This window comes from Chamaea fasciata, unplaced genomic scaffold, assembly GCF_029207755.1.
Source record: "Chamaea fasciata isolate MVZ Bird 193981 ecotype frontalis unplaced genomic scaffold, bChaFas1.0.hap1 SCAF_2, whole genome shotgun sequence".
Taxonomy (NCBI): Eukaryota; Metazoa; Chordata; class Aves; order Passeriformes; family Sylviidae; genus Chamaea; species Chamaea fasciata.
The window spans coordinates 21,321,726-21,343,698 of NW_027094087.1; the positions used below are offsets into that span (position 1 = coordinate 21,321,726).

Sequence of the window (21,973 nt, forward strand, 5' to 3'; positions counted from 1 at the left end):
CACATGAGAGCTTTAGCAGCAGGTGTGGTCTGTGGATTTGAGGCTGTGTCACCACTGCAAATAGTAGGCAATGGTGGTATAAAGGTATTAACTGTACAAAGTCAGGAATAAGACTTCATTATATAAATCACTTGTACCCATACATCTTGAATGCTGTTTTTGTTCCCAAAATCAACAAATTTTGTTTATCCTCACATCTATAACACATGTAGCAATAAAATAAGATTCCAACAAAAAGGTAAGATACATTGCCAGAAAGCTGACAGACTGATAAATGATGAGGTTACTAGAAGATTAGGTCTAAATAGGTAAGAAAATGGTAAATAAGTGGTGAAAGTACGCAAGGCAAAAAGGGAAAGACTGTATCTGAAACTGGCTTGGGAATCTTCATAAAATGCCATTAACCCATGGAGCTCATTGCCATAAGGCATCAATGACACTAAAAGACATTATATATATGGCTTCCAGATGTCAAAGTTACAGGAGAGAAGAGATTCCTGAGGTGCAGGAACTCTCCTTGCACTAAGTTGGAAGCCTACCACTAAGATGAATATTTCATTAGGCAAGTTATGCTGTAATTGCCTTCAACAGAATTTCTGGCTGTTTTGATCAGAGGAATCAGCTCTGTGTGAGAAGGAATTCTAAACTCACCAGACTGCAGGTGCAACATGTTTGGGAATCTCTGTCTTCCTATTGGACTGGAAATTTGCATCTCACTATGTGCATGGTGGCTGTGGTGTGAGTTTCACTGCTTGTGGCTTTTGTGTTAAAGCAGAAAAGAAAGTAATGAGCCTCATTTCATTGAGTTTATATATTGTTGTTAATTTTTAAGATCCTGTTTTTGGCAGAAAATGGAAGTGGAGTAGTGGGCACTGGGCATATGTAGAAGATTTAAATTCTGGTGAAAAAGAACTATGTCTTTCCTGTCCATTATTTGTCAGTAGGCACCATTTCCTGTTCAAAACCTGTTGTAGCTGAAGTTCTCTGAAATATGTTTTATTTTAGCCAGTTTTAATTTAGCTACTTTTTTGCTCACTGTGCTGTCTATATTTTGAATGTGGTACATAAAGGGCCCCACAGAAGCACAGAATGGCACTTTCTGCCCAACAGACCAGTGACAAGCTCACACATCAAAAGAAGAGCCAGTTTTGTTAATAGGAATGAGGTACCCCAATCATAATGGCTGTGTATGCCAGTGGTTACTCTCCCTGGTACCTCTAGGAGAGGTACCACACATCCCTTCTGTGGGGTGGAGTTTGTCCAAAGTTTAGTGCTTTCTCCTGACTCCAGGGAGCCCTAGCTGATCCCACAGGGATCAGGTGTTTGGTCTGGCTGAGGGAAAGCACAGATGTGTTCTCTCCCACAGAACATAACCATCACAAACCATCTCATGAATCCTGCTCTTCAAACATTTAAGAGTTTGCAAATACGCTAATGTAACTCCAGACTGCATCTGAAGTCCTGAGAGCTCTCAAAGACTTTTTGAGACGGAAAATTCCACCCAGCTATAGTTCTACTAAAACCTGTAGCTGTAACTACAAAGCTTCTTCCAAAGTTTTCTGAGTGATAACTGTTTCTTATGTCTCTAGTTTAAAAGATGCATTTTTGTAACTTCCATTTGCCACAAGTAGTCAAAATAGGGAGGTATCAACCAATTTGAGTTTAAAGAGTGAAGTTCACCCCAGCTTTTTTTCTCCAATTGGATGATTTTTGATTTTAAAAGTTAAATCTAAGCCCATAAAATAGGCCTTAGAGTAAGTTTTTTATAATCATATAATGAACTGTATCTACTAAGTAATTACCGCTTCACTTTTTCCTAGTGTAATAAAAATCTTGAAATGGAGAGCTGCAATATTTTGCCAGATTAGTTGCTTAACTCATTTGGTATTATTACAAGTCCTTCTGAGCAGACAAGGTCTCCCTCATGAGAGATGCTGATGCTAGAAGGCCTTTATAAATCAAACCTGAAGCAGATAGCACCTCATGAAAAGCACACCAAGGATAGTACCAGGTGAACTGGCAACTCAAGCATGGCAATTCCTGTTCACGGTTTATTTATAGGCAGGTTTTGACACTGGAGGTTGATTTGAGCCCTAACATTTTCTTCATTTCCTTTTCTTCTCACTTTGCAGAGAGAGGTACTGGGCTATTATCACTTGAGGGGTTTTCTGTGAGTCAATGTTGTTCCACTGGGAAATACCAGAGTAACTTGCTAATGGCTTCAGGGAAGTGGGCATGTTAGAGCTGACAACATGATGGATGTTAGACAGCAGAGGGTGGGATACAAGTAGGTATTTTCCCTGCTGAGGAGCTTATAAAAACCTTGTCTTGAACATGTGTCCACTTGTGTGCATTTATGTTCTTGTGCACTATTGCCATCACTCTTTTCAACACCCATCTCTCAGAGACTCCCAAGTCTTAGTGCTTAGTCTTATAACAATAATGGTTCTTGAGAAAACTGTAGCCCCAGAAGAGAACCAAAAGGCTCAGAAACCCAGAGGGAACAAAAGAGCTAGCAGATTTGTTTCTGGTGTTACTGTTTCACAATAGCCTTTGACGTTCTTTTTCCTTGAGTTTTTAAGGAGTTACTGCAAGAAATATTCAATATGGTACATAATACTCAGCCCAAATCAAATGACAGACACTGCACAAAAATGAACAGTAAATCATTAGGAGAGCAGGACATGAGCTTTTATTTTTGGACTCCTTTTCTTCTGCCTTGGTGACAGGACCGGCCACTTCCTTTTCATAACAAACACGTAATAATTTGGTCTAGATGCTTTTGTTCTAAGCCACACAGATGGGAAGGAAAACCAAAACATTTCCAGGAAGGAGCCTGCTGTGCACCCCCATTTTTCTGTTGTTCCTTTAAAAGATGTAGAGGAGAGGCTACATGCAGGCCTTGAACCAGAACACGCTCTGCAAATATCTCAAATAAGCCTCACAAAGTTAAAAAGTTTATTTAAATTGCAATCCCATACTTGGTTTGGAATAGTTATTTACTGTTTCATACAACGGTAAATGGGAGGGAAGGTAAACCATGACATAACAGTAGAATGCTTTTTAAACCCTCTGTGCAATGTCTTCTCTTCTTCTCAGATCCTCTAACCAAACTAAAAGTTGTGGGTGGATAGACAGCAGGAGGTGGCACAATACTGACAGAAATAGCTCTCAGCATGAGAAAGGGCCATCGTGGCTGGGGAGACCCCCACAGGCAGTAAGGGCAATCAGAAATGCCCTTGGAACAGTCCAGGTTCTACTGCCCTTAGAATTACCTGGGACATGCAGCAGTGATGGTGCTGACCACAGAGCACTCTGTAGAAAGCTTTAGAGTGCTGTACAAATTGTACCCAGCTAAAATTTGTGATCTGAATTACACTGACAAGCATCTGCAGATTAGTAATTTCAGATGTTTTCAGTTTGTTCATACCCCCATCTTTGCTAGTGAAAGAGTATACTTGAGGCTTCCAGGTTTATGGCAATTCTTTTAAGCAGCTTCTTTTCCCAAAGTGAAGAGAGACTTGGTGCACATGCAGTGCAGAGACAAAAACTCAATGGAGCAAGGCAGCTGCTAAAAGACTATAACTTATTAAGGACTTAATGGCAGTAACCTCATACCACTTCCTGCTGAAATGACTCCTTCTCACCCCTTTTCTATTTTTACTCTTTCCCCTCACTTTTTCCTGTACTCACTTGCCACAGAACTTGTATTAGCATCTTCTGTAGCAAATCCCAATAGTTTGGGTTCAGTAATCTATTAATTTGCAATTTAGAATACAAGGTTTAGCTTTCCAAAATGCAGGCACTGCATTTTTCCACAGGAATAAGAGAAGAAAATATTTGTGTTTACTAAATTAATGTGTCTTACTTGTTACATCATGCACGAATATTTGGCAGAATAGCATCACTGAGGTACAGAGGTACCCAGTCCTCCTCCATTTTCTTCTTCCAGTGATGGATCTCAGGCAATCTGTTAACTGAAAGCCTCCAGTATAAAGCAAAGCACAAAATGTAGTCAGAAATTATGTAAAAAACCGAGGCAAAACAAAACCAAAAACCTCCAAAAATCAAGGAATATCCCGAACTGCGGGCTGGGGATGGAATGATGCATTAGCATTTTCCAGGAAAGCTGATGGTCATTGTAAACCTTTAACTTTCCCGTTCCTTAATCAAAAATAAGTAGTGAAAAGGATACAGCAGCAGCTTTGTGAAGTCATTGCCTAGGAAGAATTACTGGTTTTGTGCAAAAAAGCCAGTGTGCCCAAAGGGGTGAGGAACTGCCTTGTCTGCTCTGTTGAAGTGAGGGAAGGTGTGAATATTTACACAGGCTGAGGGTTTGTCCACTGTCCTCTCTGCTGCCTTTCTCCTGTGCCAAAGATCCAAACAGAGTGCATCTCTTAAGTCTCTGTGGAAACTCAAGTGGTGTGGGACAGGAGAGATATGGTTGATTTTTTCAAATATTGATGCACAAGGGTCTACCCAAGTGTATCTGGAGAGCCCTTTGTGGCAAAGTGGTGCACAGGTATGACAAAAGGAGTCAAAGAAGATTGACTGCGATCTAGCAAAGGTTGAGCAAGAAGGGAAATGGTGACCATGAGTCTCCTGCTCTCTACCTCACTTGGAGAAGAAATGTTGGGTAGCCAGGAGCTGGGAGAACATTAGTCCAACCACAGCCCCAAATCTTCAAGTGTGCTTTAGCCCCTAAGCCTAATTTTTTGTGGTTTTTGTAAGTGCATTTTTCTGTTTTATAGGTGCTTCCTAAGGATGTTGGAAAGACCAAGACTATGGTTCTTACTTGGCCCCAACACAAGAGCAGCACTCTGGCTCTTCTTTTTGCACTTTCCTTTTGTGCTTGTGTGTGTGAAAAGGAGGTTTAATCATGTTTTCCATTCTTTCTTTTGTGAGCCTTAGGGAAAAGTGCTGGGGGGAAACAGTGCTATTACAGATAAGCTTCCACATTATCCACAGCTAGAGCTGACAAAAGTAGCACGCAACTGGAACCACAGCAAGGTCTGGGGTAAGGAACAGTCAGGGAAAGACAGACAAGTTCCTGGAGTTTAATACCTGGAGTAGGAAGAGATGTTGAGAGCCCTGATCACCAATAGTGATTAACTGTCAAGGACTGTACAAGTATCTCTATGGATCTTGCAAGGTATAACAAACAAGGAGTAATTGTTTAAGTAGGATGATTCACTCTTAAAAATTATTAATCATTCTATGAGTTTTGATGAGGATGAACAGATATAAAGTATTAATTGCTATGTGATGGTTAATATATCCTCAGGTTGTGAGAGTCCTAATTAAAACAAAATTATATTCACTTCAGGAAGATTCATTCCAGGATATGATACTAATACCATTAAGTATGAGCATAGGCATTAAAATTCTGCCTGAAAAAAGCATGTTCGATAGTTTGGGTCCTGGATGAATTTGATCGGTCAGAGTTGACGGTATTTGTGAGCATTTACCATAAAAATGCTTTTATAGGGGACCTGGTTTTGTAGCCTACAAGTACTCTGGTGATGCTGAAAGGAACAGGAGTGTTTCTGTTGTCTATAATATGAGGATCTTTGGCCTTGAGATCAGCAATTCAAAATCAATCAACACAGTTTATATGCCATACTCCAGCAGCATCTTATTGTCAACATTTCTTTCTACCTGTAAAGCTCTCCTTAAAAAGTTTGTAGCAACAACTATTTTTCTCTAGTCTTGCTGATATAGAGAACTTCAGTAAGGAAGCATAACTCCCTGCAACAGAGATTCAGTAGCCTGCCTTGGCCTGTTCTGTATGGTAACACATACATTCATCCTTCTTTTCCCTGCTTTGGCAATACCACTATTTAAAAGCCTGTCTTGGATATTGGAAACTAAATCTGTTTCCCCATGCAGGACTGAGCTCTGGCAAAATGTGAGCCATGAGAGACAAATTCTGTCTAAACTCTTGACCAAAGCAGGGAACTATAAAGACTGGCTTTTAGAGTAGTCTGATCTTATTTCTGTGGTGCAGTTTGGAAGTGCTGTAGTTCCATAAGTCTCACTAAGAGGTTCTGTAGGATGAAAAGCCCATAGGTTAGCAGCAGGGCAGCCTGCATACATGTGGTAATATGAAAGGAACTTTATTTTAGAAGCACCTCTTCCTATACCTCTTCTCTACCCCTCAAGATCCTCAAATACCATCTTTTCTCTTTCTGGGTGGAGACCTCTTGCATTTCTGCTTCTGATAATGTGAGGACCACCCGAGCATGGTATGAACTCTGTTCTTGAAGTACTCAAACTTTTGAAGAGGTATTGTCTGTAATGTGAGCTGAAATATCAGATCATTCCAAAGCCATCTGAATCATGAGTTGGCAGTAGTGTCAGTTCTAGCTAACTAGCCCATAAGTTCTCATATTTGTGCTGTCATCTTGGGACCTGTTTCAGCAGTATCCATCTGCGCTATAGTCATGCAACCAAACTTGTCATTTGATTCAGGTTTATAGTAAGTTTATTAAAATTCAAAGCCTTCTGTTAGTGGCATGTATCAGTTTTAGGACAGTAAGACATTTCTATGTACATAGTTCTCTAGGGCAGGGAGTTCCTACGAGTTTGTGAAATACAGATTCCAGACCTGGTTTGTTCTTATTCAGAGTAAAGCAATGGGAAAAGCAAACCAGTTGTTTCAGGTTTGTTTCAATGAGGGCAAAACTGAAGTCACTTTGCAGATGCCATTTATAGGATAAGGCTTCCCCAGGGCAAGACTGAACAGGGTTATGTAGAACAGATAAGAGATGACGTGGGGAGCACAGTGGAGCTTGTGAATCAAGACATCTTAGCTGTGGTTGGGTACAGGCCATGGTGTAGAATGATCACAGATATGAAAAAGCACTAGGAAGAGAGCTGCATATGTCACTATCAAGGTCTTTAAAACTATATAATTTTGTAAAGACTACCAAATAATGCAAACAATAAGCTGACTGTAGTTTGTGGGGAAAGTCTTTTGACTGTTTAGGGCTGTGGCCTGTTTTGGGCTATAAGAAGGATATAACACTGCACTGTGAGAATAATATCTAACTTCAATGGCTTCAACTCCTTTTTAGCCTAACTTCAGCTTTGACTTCAATAATCTTTAACTTCAACTCAAACTCTGACCTATTTTTGCTCAAGCTTTGACTTAAAGCTCCCTGCTTAGATTACTTTTACACCCCCTCTTTTGAAGTCCTGTCTCTCAGTCGCCCGGCAGGGTTATATTCACTGAGTTACACTGAATTACTCCACATCATCCCTTGGTGAGAACATTCACACACCTTTGTGAACTGAGCTAATAGTGTAGTACTGTGTGTAAAAATAGAAGACTCAAGGATCATCTTCTGAATATGGCACTGATCAGGTGATAGCCCAAAGAATGAAATCAGTTTGTGTGTAGGTTATATAGGTGTGAATGACTAACTTATACAGCATCTTCTTAAAACCAGCACTCAGTGTAGAATGCTCTGATCTCCATCAGCATGTAGGTGTGCACTCTTCCAGCTCTATGGGTGGTCATCTTCACCACACTATGTGAAACTATCAGTTATTCACCATTAAATGCCATCCTGGTCAGGACAGCAAGGATGAGATGATATCCACATTCAGTTGTAAATAAATATTAGCAAGCATTTCAGAAAATAAACAGACTAATAGAATTCAACCGTAAAATGAAGAAGTCTGCAGGCATTCAACCAGTGAAGAATGGATTCTGGTGAGTTTGTGTTTGTTCAAAGATTTTATTGGCACTTAATAAATAGGAAATAAAAGCAGATAGTTAAGTTTTCTTCCTTGTTATCTGCAGCACTGAAGATGTTGCCAGCTGGTTGGCCTTAGATGCTTGGATTATTTGCGTTTGGCAGCACGTCTTTCATCTATTCTCTTTATAGCATTCTGCACCCATCTCTGATCAGGACTTACACAGATCCTGATACCTCCTGCAGTGATAAACCTATAGAAAAAAGGAAAACAAACAAGCTGGCTGTTAAATCCCAGTCTCTAAACCCAGGTCTGCTGTTCTTGCTTTTGATGCAGAACATGAGGAAAAACATGGTAAAACAATATTAGATGCTGGAGTTTGTAGGTGTTAGTTGGAATAACAGCAGTTATAAACATTATTTCCCTATTTATGATATAGGTAACATACATAGTCACGTACCTATAAACTGATATTAAAATATCAAGCATATCTGCTACTCCGGGACTTTATGCTAAATCATAATGAATGTTTATCTCCCAGGAGCAGATCCCAGAAGTGATAAAATTGCATGCTTGTGAGCTCAAACAACCAAACACATCTCCTAGTAGGACTCAGAGTTACCCCGCAGTCTTTCACACGATCTGTCCCCTTGAGTCAGTTCATGCATGGAACCTCTGACTGCTCCAACCTTGCTGAAATTTTTCCCCACCCATTGGGAACAAAGATGTGAGCCGGTCAGTGAGCTTCCTGTCATTATTCATGAGCAGCACACATCTCCCAGATCTCTGAGGCCCACTCCTCTCCTCTCCTCTCACTCCCTCAGCTGCCAGGTGACTCCTCCATGGAAGAACTGGAAGGGTGACCTAGACATGGCAGATTTAGTGAGTTGGGTCATGAATTGTGTTCTGATATCCCTTCCCTGTTTGATGGTTTTGTGTTTGCATAAGGAAGTCTGAAGGGTGCATGGGATACTTACATGATAGCATTTGTTGGTACTTGCTGCTTTTCATAGCTCACAAGGTTTCGGATGTTCAACTGCTTTGTAGACAGAGTTACACAACTGAATTTTCTCATGGACTGACTACTAGCACTCCCTAGAAGGGAAAAATAGATAAATGAAACAGGAAAAAATATTTTATTGATATTTAGCTGTAATTGCTGAATAAACTAGGAATTCCAAAAGACTCATTATGGTGGTTAGACCATGAGAGTCTCATGGTGTACAGCCACAATACCAGTTATACCAAAGACCTTAAGCTATTCTTTGTGATGCATCCTACCATCTCTAAGTGTTGTCTATCCCTAGGGAGTCACTGCTTCCATAGCAGTAGAAGAGTTTGACATCATTCATAATTAGGTCTGCATCATCTGCAAGTATCCCTGAGCATTTAGAGCTGGCACTTTATTGGGTGGGTTTCCACATATCTTTTGAATATGTATCAGTAATTCTTCCTATTTTCCAAGTGAAGGAAAGAAAAGCAAGCCTACTTCTCTCACATTAAAGAGTAGTATTAATAAAAATAGTTGACAAAAAGAGAGATATATCTGCTAGAAGAATAAATGCTTACATCCTCCAGCTATAGCTCTGATTTCATAGGCAGTTGAGTGCCACTTAATCCTTGCATTCTTCCAAGATTTTGATACAATTCAGAAAAATGCAGTGGTGATTAAAAAAGAGGATCACCATATTGGTATAAAATTTTCTGGGCAGTTATCTTACATGATGATTGCTAAAAAATGGGAGCTCATTTAGGTGAGATGGAGCATAGGCATACATTAGTGTTAGTCTCCACTTGCCCATTTCTGGTTTTCCCCTGTTCATGGAAGACAGGTTTGGGAAAGCATGCAGGGGACAAACAGAACACTACTCAGTGGGGTTTTTATAAAGAATTTAGAGAGCTACTGACTTAAGCAAAGTCCAAGAGCTGTTCTGGTACGCCTTGCTAAATGTAAAACCTGCTGCACAACAGTCTCACTATCTGTGAGCTGTTCTTTATTTGAAATAGTTGGAATAGCAGAGACAATCACACATCAGTCTTTTGAGACAGTGTGGGATAGCCAGCACACAGGTACTGGCAGATCTGCTAATTCCTGAGATTTTGTTTGCCTGAAGGAATATCTCTTCTGATCTTGCTTTAGTCATGAGTAACACAATGTAATTATTTGAATGATTTATGACACATTTCTTACTGCCTCAGACTGGTTTTCAAAATGTGGCATTAAAAGAGCTCAAAGACAGTCAAGAAATCCTTACTAGTCCTGGAGCTATTTCCTCTGCTACTACACAATCATCAGGGAATAGCAGCAAAGCTTCCCTAAGGCTAGGAACAAACCCCAATGGCTCTGCGCATATAACTACCTTTATTTCCAGGTCTATTTGGTATTTTTTATCATTCTTTCTAGTCCTTTTTTCTCTCTCTTGTTGACCACCTCGGTATGCTTTTTCAGACTTGGTGATACTTATGGCCAATGATACAGCCTGGACAATGACATTGGGAACTGGCAGTCTGTGATATGAAGCCGCCGTTGCCAGGATGAAGAGCAGTGTCACCAAGGAAAATAGAAAAATGTAGTGGGATGTAGCTGGAGAGGTAGTGGGTCAGCATAAAGGCTGTGTTAGCTTCATAGTCCTGTGAATGCTTAGCTGGTGTCAGTTTGGTTTTGGTGTGGTTTTGTGAGGATGCCTTTTCTCTGTGTTTCTGAGTACATATTTGTGGGTTTGCATATGGCTTACATGTCAGTGTTTTGTGTGATTTTTATGGGCTTGAATGAATTTAATTGTGATAAGAATATGTGTGGTAATGGGTATTTTCACATGGTACTTGTAGCCAAAAATACTGACCTAACCAGCACTGCAGACAAACTTATTTAAAGCATGGCTAATAAACAGGGCTCATCTCAGCATTCATAATTGGTTTGAAAGAAGATGTCCAATTCAATGAAAAGAGAGAAGGTACTGTATAAATCTGTTCTTCCCCTTTTACTTGTCATTGATAGTTTCCCTTTCTGTACCGCAAGATTGGTCTAGAAACAAGGCAATATGGGATATACGATACAGAACTGGAAGAACTTTTTAAAATAGTTGTATTAGAGGGAATTAAAGCTATATAGTTAGAGAAAGACAGATAACAATTAATTAATAATTAAATATAATTATATAATTAAAATTATAATATTAATACTTAAAGACGGATAACAAGAGAACTCATATAAAAGTAATCTATCTGGAAAAAGAAAAAAGTACATCTTATTCAAGAAATATTTTTCATGAAATCCTATTAATGTATAGTACACACAGGGGTATGGCATCAGTGAGACTAAATGACCTTATGCCTTCAAGATTTTTTGATTTTAGGAAGGAGAACGTTGCACAGAAACCCTTTAAGTGCTCCCAGGCACAGAATCTCTCCTTGCATTAAGGCAGAAAATGACCACCATGTGGCGGGACATCAGATGGAATCCCCTATGAAGCTGCCTTTCTTGCAGTTTTCATTTGGATTTCTTGTATGTTTTATCTTATAAATCAGCTCTCTGTAACAGTTCATCCTGCTCAAAAGACCACAGGTGCAATGTGGAGCAATTCCTGTCTTCCTCTTGAGTTGCAAACTTACCTTGAACTGTGTGCATAGTGAAGATGCCAAGCCAGAAGAGGAGCAGGATTGCTGCAGTGTGGAGCTTCATCGCTGTGGCTTCTGTGTCAAGGCAGAGCAGAAAGCATCTACTGTCACCCCCTTTTCTCAGGGTTTATATATTGTCATTCAGTGGTCAGTTCTTGTGCTGATTTTTAAGGTGTCACGGAGGGCCTGACTATAAGTGGAAAATTTGAGTGGCAGTACTTTTTCTGGTGAGAGAGAACCACCTCCTCTCCTTCACTAGCCCCCCTAAGAAGAAGGCTTTTCCTGCTCAAACCCACTGTGGTTGCACTTGCTTTGGTGCTGTTACTTGGGTTTATTTCAAGCTGCAAAAAGTGAGAGCTCTTGTGCAGTGGTGGAAACCTGTAATAAATGTTCCTGTCATTTCACACTTCAGTCTTGAGACCTTTAGCTAAGCCGCACTGCAGAGATACAGAGTGACATTCAGAATTACCTCACTGACCAATGAACCACTGGAAAGGGAACTGTGAGATCAAGGATGATGGAAACAGGAACATCTTGGCTCTTTCTAAGCAGCTGTGGGTAGTTTGTCATGTTAACATGCAGCTGTGGAGGGGTATCCCTGCTATCTCCTATGAGCAGTAGGTGTAGTCAGAGCTCTTGTGTTTGCTCTGTGTGATTTTATATGGCCAAAGCCGATATCCCTGTGCTGGGAGAAGCAAGACTGAACACACCTTTGCACACAGATCCAGATCAATTCTACCTCTTGCCAGTCAGGCATAACTAAAACGCAATGGTTTCAAAGAGGAATAAGAGTTTGTAAAGGGTTGTGTCAGGGTTGCTTTGCTTTGTTGCTTTTTATTATTTTGTTGATTTGGGTTCTTGGTTTGCGTGTTTGTTTTGGGGATTTTTTGGGGGGGGGGAGGGGGGCAGGTTGTAGAATGGATTTTCTAGTGCAAAGAATGGCGCCCAAGAAAGGAACTGGGCAATCAGAGAGGCATAATTTGTAGCAAAGACAAAAAGTTAATTGCAGTTTCAGGTAAACATGGTGCTGATAACCGGCCTGTCAGCCTGCTACAATTGTATCTCTATTACATAAAGTGCCATTTTCTGCACACTGTGTCAACCCTAGCACCCAGGTTTCGCTGTCTTGGCTGTCTAATGTGGTCTGAGTTACTGGACATACAAACCAGTTTTGGGCCTGCAAGAATTTGTCAGGCGAGTTGTGGACCTCCAGGCCACACACAAAGCAGCAGCTCAGCTGGCATCTTCTTGCGGAGCCTCACAGCAGAAATCTTCTCATGTGCCCTCTGCAGCTCAGTGGGAAAACCCAGCTAGTCCTGGTGTGAATAGGTAAATACCAGGCTGCCTGATGCCTCAGCTTGTGAAGAGCTGTCAGTGCAAGGACTGGAGGAATCATGAGAATGTCCTGCTTTTGGCTGAGCTGGAGTAATTTTCTTCTTAGTAGGTGGAACTGTTCTGTGTTTTGGATTTATCATGAGAATAATGTTGATAACACATGGGTGCTTCAGTTGTTGCTGGCTTATGATTATTCTGAACCAGAGACAACTGCTAAATGTAATAGTTTTCTTAATATTTAACAAGGTCAATAATTTTTAATTGTAATAATTGTGGTATGTACGCTGTTTCAGGACAGCAGCCCTGCTGAAGGAAAAGAAATATGCAGTGAGCAGAGTTTGGCCTAGTATCAAGAGTTTATGTATCAGGGCAAAGGGTTTGTAGTACTGGATATTCTCATCCTGTAGTCTGATTTTAAAAAGAGAGGTCAAGATCTTAATGAATAACTAAATTCCTATGCATTCCTAGAAATTAGTATCTCTAGTGGATGTTCAGCAGTCATTCAGAAATTCACAAACTCAGAAGTTGAATTTGTGCCATCAGATCACTCAATCACTTTTGAAGACTAAATGAGGGCATTCAGTGACTTTTGGAGGGGACTTAAGGACCTCAGCTTAAATACAGCTGTATCTCAGTGAACGGTTTTAGGAAGGACATTGTCACCCTCAGGGGATAAGTATCTATCCATCTTATCTATAGAAGCAATTTGTATATGTGTCTTAGGCAGTATACAGTAAGTGAAGTTAGATGGAATGTATGGGGCCCTAATGTATTTTGATTTTACCGTGTTTCTAAACACTTGGAGTACTGGTTGAAAAATTAGCAGCAAGTGACATCCAGCTGTGATATTTCCATGATTTTCTTCCCTTGCTTTTCATCACTTTTACTCTTTAATTTTCATTCTAATTTCATAAGAACCTGAAATAGTAGTTTGTGCTTAGTATTTTAATTCATATTGTAATGGGGTAGAAGCAAACACATTCTCAGTGCTCACAGCTCAGCTGAGAGATGATTTCTAATCTATATTAATGGCTTCAATCACGTTTTTAATAACTACTCTGTTTTGTGCTGGTCTTGGCAGAACTCCTTCTTTAGAAATGTAACCCTATTAACAGTACTTTCTCTTAATCATAATGGAGTTTTTGTTAGTAGACCATCTGTTTCCACTACTACACTGCCAGCTTTCTCCTGCCAGCTTTTCCCTGGTCCTGCCATCTTTCCTTGATGTATTGTGTGTTCTTAAATAATAGTAAGGAATCAAATCAATCAAAATCTTTCTTTAGCCATTCAACTGGAAGTATTCAGATACATAAAACTACACTGGGAATGATTTGGTTTGAAAGGGCCCAGAGATACTTGTTCTTTCTTTCTTTCATTCAGTGTCATTTTGTTTTGGTTTAGTTCAATTCGCTTGTTTTGGTTTAGCTAAACACTCACCCAAGATCTACAGAAGGAATACTCAGATCCTCATCTTTATAATCCTGGTTTTGTGAGCTTTGGTTCTTTGAGAAATCCATTGTGGGAAGTCAGCTAAACCCTGTGCAATGCTATTGCTGCAGAAAAACACAGAGGTGACTATAGCTCGGTTCTGTGAATGTACCTAAATCGTGTATATGCTGAAACTGGAGTCAAATACTTTTGTGAGTTTGTGGAATATTCTCAATCCATGTGGGAATACCTTCTAGCAACCCTCCAGTACCTGAAGGAGGCTTACAGAGAGCTGGAGAGGGGCTTTTTACAAGGACATGTAGTCGTGGGACAAGGGGCAATGATTTCAAACTGAACAAGGGTAGTGTTAGATTAGCTATTAGAAAGAAATTCTTTACTCAGAGAGTGGTGAGGCACTGGGGCAGGTTGCCCACAGAAGCTGTGGATGTCCCATCCCTGGAAATGTTCAAGGCCAGGTTGGATGGGGCTTTGAGTGATCTGGTCTAGTGAAAAATGTCCCTGCCCGAAGTAGGGGAGGTTGGACTAGATAAAGCCCCTTCCAACACAAGCCATTCTATGATTCTGTTATGTGATTTTCCTTTTCCTTGTTTTGTCGATTTTTTTTTTGTTATTTCTTTTTCCACTTCCTCAGTTGTCACATAAAACAGAGAATGCAAATTTTGTTTAGTGCTTCTTTTTGTGTGTGCCATATCTGTAGGATCAGGGCTGAGAACCAAGTCTTAAGCTATTAATCTTCAGGAGAAGAAAAAAGACAGTTTTGTGAAAAATAAGTGACTTTATCTGAACCCATGGATAGTCAGTCCCTAAAGCACTGGAAATGGATCAGAACCAATATGTTCCTTCTGGATAAACCTGAGCTTTTCTCAGAAAACTGAAGAAGTTCAGACACTTAAGTTTCTCTGTTTTCTCAGTGGTACCTCACACTTTGGAGAGAGTCCCTTGGCCAATCCATATGTCTTTGGATTCCTTTGCTCCATGACAGTCATCACAAGGAATATATTGAAGAGCAAAGATTGTTAGTGGAAAGGGGGAGTTACAGCTACAAGAATATTATCGATGTCTTAACAAGGGGATGGGACGAGTGTTGGGCTAAAAACAATTTATTGCTCAGATAAACATCAGCCTAAAAGTCCATGAGATTTTAGAGGAACAAGAAGTCGGCCACAGCTCAGAGTAGTCACAAGTTTCTTTGTTACAAGGCAATATATAACATTCTAATGTTATAGAAAGTTGCCGAAGAGTTTATTTTGGGTTTTTTTGACCTATCACCTTTGATTAATTTTGCTGCACTGTGCATACTTTTATCCAATGGGCTACAACATACGTACACACATACGCTTCTATTATAACATCTAAACTCTTAGCTTATTCTATAAAATTACATTACTACACTATAAAATTTTTCACTATCTTACCTAATACAGTTTCTTACTAGCTTAAGGTGTATTCTTACTTACAACTATAGAAACATAAGTTTATAATTTTTCTGCTTAATGTCTGTGTACTTTTATTTTTACATTAGTCTGAGCTTCTCCCAAGGCTGCAGATCAAACCCTTCAGTAACTGTGGAATATTCTATCTTTCCATTTCCTACACAACAACACACATCAGTGATATTTGTATGCTTCAAACATAACAGTGTGTGCTGTTATCTACAAGTGTATAGACTTTTTCTTATTACTGCCATTAAATACTTCTGCCATCATATCTGTTGAAGGGCAGGCTGTGTAACAATCACAATAAAGCACCAAGTTCCAGGAGGCAGAGCAATAAGCAGAACCGGGAAGCCTGGATTCAACTTTTGGTCTTTTACCTGCTGACTTCTCTTCCCCCCACCCAAGAATTGTTCCAACTCCTCAGCATATGTTTTCACATGCCAAAGGAAACTGCATCCACACACTTGCAGCTGTCCAGCTGACATGGGCTGTCAGACGTGCTGCATTGAATATCCCTTTTCTGCTGGGTTTTCCACACAGTTGAGGCACCATATTGAGTCTTTCTGCTGCTGGGAGGCTAGGTTTTAGAAAATTCATAGGGATTTTTGCCTTTTGTTTACCAAAAGTTGAAACTGGGTTAAAATTTTAAAGATAGTGGATTAAAAAAAAGATAAAAATCAAGGGACACATGAATAATGTGAAATTGGTTTTTTTTTTAAAATGTCACCTTCTTGAATTTTTCAAAAGGGAATCTTGGGGTTTTTCGTCTGTTTTTTGTTTGATTGGGTTTTTTTCCCCCTTAAATAGCTGATTTCTAATAAATGCATTTGTTTGAAACAATAATTATCATTGTGAACATTTTTAATAACCAAACCTTCATGAGGTCCTACCACAGAACTTAAACAGATATGACAAATTTTAACTTATAATTATGATTTTAACCCCTATGGCTTCCAGGCAAAAAAAAAAAAAAAAAAAACAAAAAAACAAAAACCACCAAAAAACCTCCAACCAAACAACAACAAATACAGCAACAAACCTAAGCCAAAAAAACCCCAAACCAAATAAAACCCCCCCAAAAAAACCCAACCCCCCCAAACAAATTAAAAAAACCCACCAAAACTGCCCCAAATAAAGTAATAAACAAAAAAACCACCATAACAAAGCAATCTCCCCAAACAAACAAAACCAATGAATCAAAAAACCACCCCCCCAACCCAACCAATCAAAACCAAACAACTCTCCCCCACAAAAAAACACAGAGAAGAAGATATAAAGAATTCATTCCAGAATTTTTGCAAGAGTAATCCATGGATTTTTTTTCCCTTCCTTCAAAGAGTGTTATAGTAGCCTCTGGAATAGGTACTTTAATTGGTCTCTGGAGATGAAGAACCGTCACACTTTCTAACCACACCCTGGTGAGATACATTTTGTTGCTTCACACTGGTTTCTATCATCTGACAATTTTGGACCACATCCTGTTCAAAAGTGTTTTAGAGCTTCTTAAAACTGATCACAGTGCTTGATCCCACCTGTGGGTTGAAATGGAACTTGGTGCTCTTGCACCTGTACCCTCAAATAGATACAGATTAAGAAGTAGTGGTTTTCTATAAGCTGGCTTCTGTATTAGCCATTTGCTCAGTGAGCCCATAATAGCAGGAGAGTCACTGTGCAGATGAAGGCTTAAATGAGAGGAGCAAGGAAAAAAGAGCTTACAGGGTGCTGTAGCAAATACTTACCCTTGAAAATGTTCCACTCTGAACTTTCTAAAAGAAAGTCCTTGAGGTTTATTTATTCTATATCTTTTTCCTCCATTGTAATGACAATGAGTATGAAACCACATGTTAGGCAAATGCATCAGTCTGTATTATTCACCTGAGTTCACTGCAGTGAGTGATGCGGGTGGGAGGCAAGGGGGATGGGACTATTCTCCCCCTCAAGTTAGCATTAATTTTATTCTTTGTAGTTTCAGACCGTTAAATGCTGTTTCACTTTTCCTTCGCGAAGTACTTTTATCTCTCACTGAGGGCTGCAGAAACCCCCATCACATCTAAGACAGCAATAAATTAAGAGCTCCCTCCCATGGTTATCGTATTTCTTGCACCTAATTTGGCTGCATTCCGTGTGGTCATGGACCTCTATATTCCTCACCCGTGGTTCAGCATGGCCCCATGTGCAGCTCTCCACCCCGTGCAGCAAAGCTTATCAGGTATGGTAAACACTTTCTCCCTCCTCTCCTCCACAAACCTAGCCCAAACTAGCCACATGTTCCCATGGCCAATAAAGCTACCTGCTTGTGCCATGTCTAGAGTCAAATTATCTGTTTACTCTCTGTGTACTGGCTTATTTACTGACAGAGAACACTGGTTTCTTCCATTCCCTGTATTACCTTCTTTAAGATAAATGAGTATTTTCCCCGTTTTGTACACAGAATGAAAGGGAGGCTATCACTCTCACACTGTCAAAGACATGCATGAGAAAAGATGACCCAATCTCTGCTTGATGGGGTAGTTTGTACTTTAGGGCTAAGAAGATATTTATGCAACCCCAAATGAAATGGGATCAGAGTCAGCTAATTCAAGCTACTTGCAAGATTCAGGGACTGCCCTGCTAATTTATCTCTGTTCTTACTGCGCTCCATCTCTTCTCTGTCAGTCCAACTGTGAGTTATTTTGCTTCCTCTTGCCATGTGCAACTAGGAAATTTGTGTGAGCAAAACCACTTTTCTTGCATAGCCCTTCTCTCCAGAGATTCTCAAAAGGTTGTAAGAGTATTGGACAGTTTAATCCCAAAAGAGAGAAGGTCTAGGTGTAGCGAAGGGGGGAATTACTGCTACAGCAGTGTGATGTTCCTCAAATTGTCTGTGAAGAGGACACTGTAGTTTCCAGGCACCACTTGTCTTTGCTGGATTCCTTTGCTCTGTCAGTGGATACAGCTCTGTTTTTCCATTAGATCTAGAAGAAACTGCATGGCCCTGGTCTCAAAGGCATTAGAAAATAGCTACTGTGAAATTAATAGGAGCTGGACTCTGCCTTGTGTTAGCAGTAGCATTTTTCAGTAACAATTTGCTTCAGTTATTAGTGCTTAGGTGAGATTTGTATGCGTGTTGTATGGTTTGGCATTGAAACCCATGGGAGGTGTGCAGATCTGGTGCTCCTTGCAGAACTGCAGGAATTCCCTCATAAAGAACTGGAACTGGGAAACTGGCAAACTCTTTTGTTCTGTCTCCAAACTTGTGCCTCAATCCTTCCATCACAGGCTTGGTTGACCTCAGAACTGGGATTTATTCTTCATCTTTGAAGCACTCTCATGCTCTTACTTATTCTCTTCTTTCTACTGTCCTGTGATTAAATATATAATCCATTCCTGTGTTTTTTCTTTGTGAGGGAGCACGGCTCTCATTGCAGATCAACTTAAGAGCTCATCAGCTGGATCATACTCCAAAGCTCTGCTTAACTCCTCTAGGCTGTGTCCATTTTCTTTCTCCTCTGAGTGGGGTGACAGGTGGGTCATGGAGGATGCTCCTCCTTTCTCCAGACCATGGATTGTGATGTGGGTGGCTTCTGCAGAGAGTAATGAACCTTGTCACTGTGCTGCTGTGCCATCCTCCTACAAGCACTCACTAGCTTGTAGGGAGGGAATGCAGAGCTTCCAGAGAATGTTGTAAGGGGAAGTGGACAGAGGTAACTGCAGTCTGGTCCCTGTAAGTCATAGCCTTTAATAGCTTATCTACTTCCTCATTGCCTAATATCTGTTTTGTGACATATGCTTTACCTTGGAGGGAAAAAAAAATTGAAAGGTGTACCATGAACCCAGGGCCTAAAACCTGGGAGAACTGGCTAGCCTGAGGAGCCAGGGGAAAAGAGAGATTAAAAAGAGAAGAAACTGGTAGGCAAGTGTTAAGCCTCTTCTCCATGGACAGAGCTATTGAAGGGAGGAGAGGAGAAAATTTCAAGGATTTAGAGGCTTGGTTGCCCTGGGGACATGGAGTCTAATAAAATGAATTTCAAGGGCAAACTGAGCTGGCTTATTTTATTGAGAGGAAAGAAACTGAATGATGTTTGCTGTATTGTGAACAGCCTCATTCTTCTCAGTCAGGGGCTGGAGACACTGATCTTAGACTTTCCCTGGCCTCACTCCAGGTTAGAATGAGGTGCCTTTTCCCAGCAGATATTCTCTGCAGCAGCCTTTGTCAAGCAGGTCAGTCTCTGTGGTCTGCTGGTCCTTTCTGGCCTGAAAAACTGCTGGAAGCCACTTCCATCAACAGAGCTGGCCTTGCATTGATTCAGTTTCAGATGACTTTGGGCATGATCTTGTTTAGGCCCGTTCCCAGCAAGGGGAAAGACGATCTAGTTCAAACAGGCGAGAATCAGGTTTAGTGCCTTCATGGTCCTGGTGTGCCTTGGAGGCTCCCTGCACTCTGATTGCTCTGGATGGGTAGCTCCAGCTGGAGCCCAGCTAGGCAGGAAGCTGGTGAGGCAGAACAAATAATGTATCGCCTCTCTGCCCTTATAAAAGGGATTGCCCAGCGGGTTCCTTCCACCACAAGTTTTGGTTCTCCTTCCTGTCTGTTGGTGGCTTCAATGAAGAGATGCCATGCCAAGTCATCATGGTGGTTCTTTATTCATAAAAAGAGGCTCACTTTTTCAGAAAACTCCACAAAAATATTCTAAAGTCTGGATTTGTCTTGTGTGCTACTTATTTTCTCCTTTAAACTTCTGCATGTGGCTTACATGCAAAATGTTGCTATGCCTACCTAGTAAGAATATTGTTGATTTCCTCCTCTTTATCTAAAATATATGCTTTTAAGAGATTTGGATTTATGATAACCAACTTTTCCAATCTGAAACTCCTAGAAACTGAAGGTCTCCGAAACATGAGGTTAAATCAAAACACAGTTGCACTTTTTTGTCAATAGAAGGTTTTGATTTCTGTGCTGAGAATTTTGAGTACTTAGGTATATGGTTGTGTCATATTGTCAATATTTTCTTCAAGATCTTGAGGGAAAATTTTATTTACTCTAGAAGTTGAAGCACAAATCAAAAGCTGTTCTTATCTTCCATGAAGCAGGTGTGCCACTTACTGAGTAGGGAAGCAAAGTTAGGGAATGTAACTGTCCTCATTGCACCGGGATTTCTGGCAATGTTGAATGTCAGATGACAAGTCCCTTGGGCACTGCTCTAAAATAAAGCTGGTATTATTGTTTCCCTGTTTCTTCCGTTGGGCATGTGGTTCCAAATAATGAAACAAATGAGATGAGTGCTAGCCTGGCATTGAAACCAAACTTTTACCCTCTCCTGCTGCTTTTGCCTCTGACTCACTTTGAAATGAGATGCTGGGTATAGGTCTCGTTCATAAAAACAACTGGGTGGCTTCAAATATACAAAAGCCCTCTGGAGCAAAAATGCTCTCAAGTGGCAAAAGCTAGATAGGCTTCACAGTTTTTCCTTCCATCTTGGAGAGCTCTGTTTGAGCCCAGCCTTCCCTGTGGGGCTGTTGGCAAGTAAGTGTGTGCTCAAACACACCTCTGGCTTAGCAGGTTGCTTCGGTGCTGCCTGGTTTTCCTGCACCTCTACTCTTGTAGAGCAGCAGTTCCAGGAGGCAAGACAGCTGGGTTTTTTTCTTCTGTTTTCTTTAAAAGACTGGACTCCAGAGAGGCTTTGATCAAGGTCAGCTTTTCTTCCTGCCGCTGCCTGTATATCTGTTTTCCACACAGTCACAGACAGGGAGCGATGTGCCTCTGCAGGCTTGCCAGGTTGTAAGCTGACCCAGTTGGTGACGTCAAAGTCCCAAATGCTGTCGAAACTGGGTTCCAACCCCACCTGAAACTGACTCTCCCTGTTTTCCCTTACAATAAACAGTGTGCCAGTTGGTGAGTGCAGTCTTGGGGCCATTCTTACTGGAGGGTGCAGACCTTCCCAGTGAATTTTGGGATCCTATTCTGAGAATATGAAAGGCTGTCAGCTTATATAAAGTCTTATGCAAGGAATTATTCTAGGGAGAATTCAAAGCTGATTTTTCCTCCCACCTGTGGCTATCCATTACATTTTGCCTACGTGTTCATTCCATGCCTTTTTTATTCTTTAGTGAACTTAATGCCTAAGCTATTGAGCACATTAGTAATGCTTGATTGCAGCCCCTAGTGACTGTGCTGAAATGCTGTAGCTCTGTTATGGAAGTGGGAATATCCTTGGCCTCTTACTCAGTTGCTCTATGAGCAGGAAAACCAGCACCTTATTAATATGAGGATGGAGTCATTGGAGCGAGTCCTGAGGAGGCCACCAAGATGATTACAGGGATGGAGCACCTACGAGGAAAGGCTGAGAGAGTTGGGATTGTTCAGCCTAGAGCAGAGAAGGCTTCAGAGTGACCTAATTGCAGCATTTTGGTACCTGAAGGGAGCCTGCAAGAAGGTTCGGGAAGACTATTTATAA

At 40.7% G+C, this 21,973-nt stretch overlaps 1 protein-coding gene and 1 long non-coding RNA gene across 2 annotated transcripts in view; one reads left to right on the forward strand and one right to left on the reverse strand.

Annotated features, from left to right (window-relative positions):
- LOC136284807 (uncharacterized) overlaps positions 1-21,973 on the forward strand; it is a 99,555-nt gene that overhangs the window by 70,907 nt on the left and 6,675 nt on the right. The window lies entirely within an intron of this gene.
- LOC136285840 (lymphotactin-like) lies at positions 7,723-11,496 on the reverse strand. Its single transcript, XM_066177353.1, has 3 exons — positions 11,314-11,496; positions 8,679-8,796; positions 7,723-7,954 (listed from the first exon to the last, which is right to left on the reverse strand). The coding sequence occupies exons 1-3, from the start codon at positions 11,381-11,383 to the stop codon at positions 7,849-7,851; spliced, it is 294 nt and encodes a 97-aa protein (XP_066033450.1). The 5' UTR covers positions 11,384-11,496; the 3' UTR covers positions 7,723-7,848.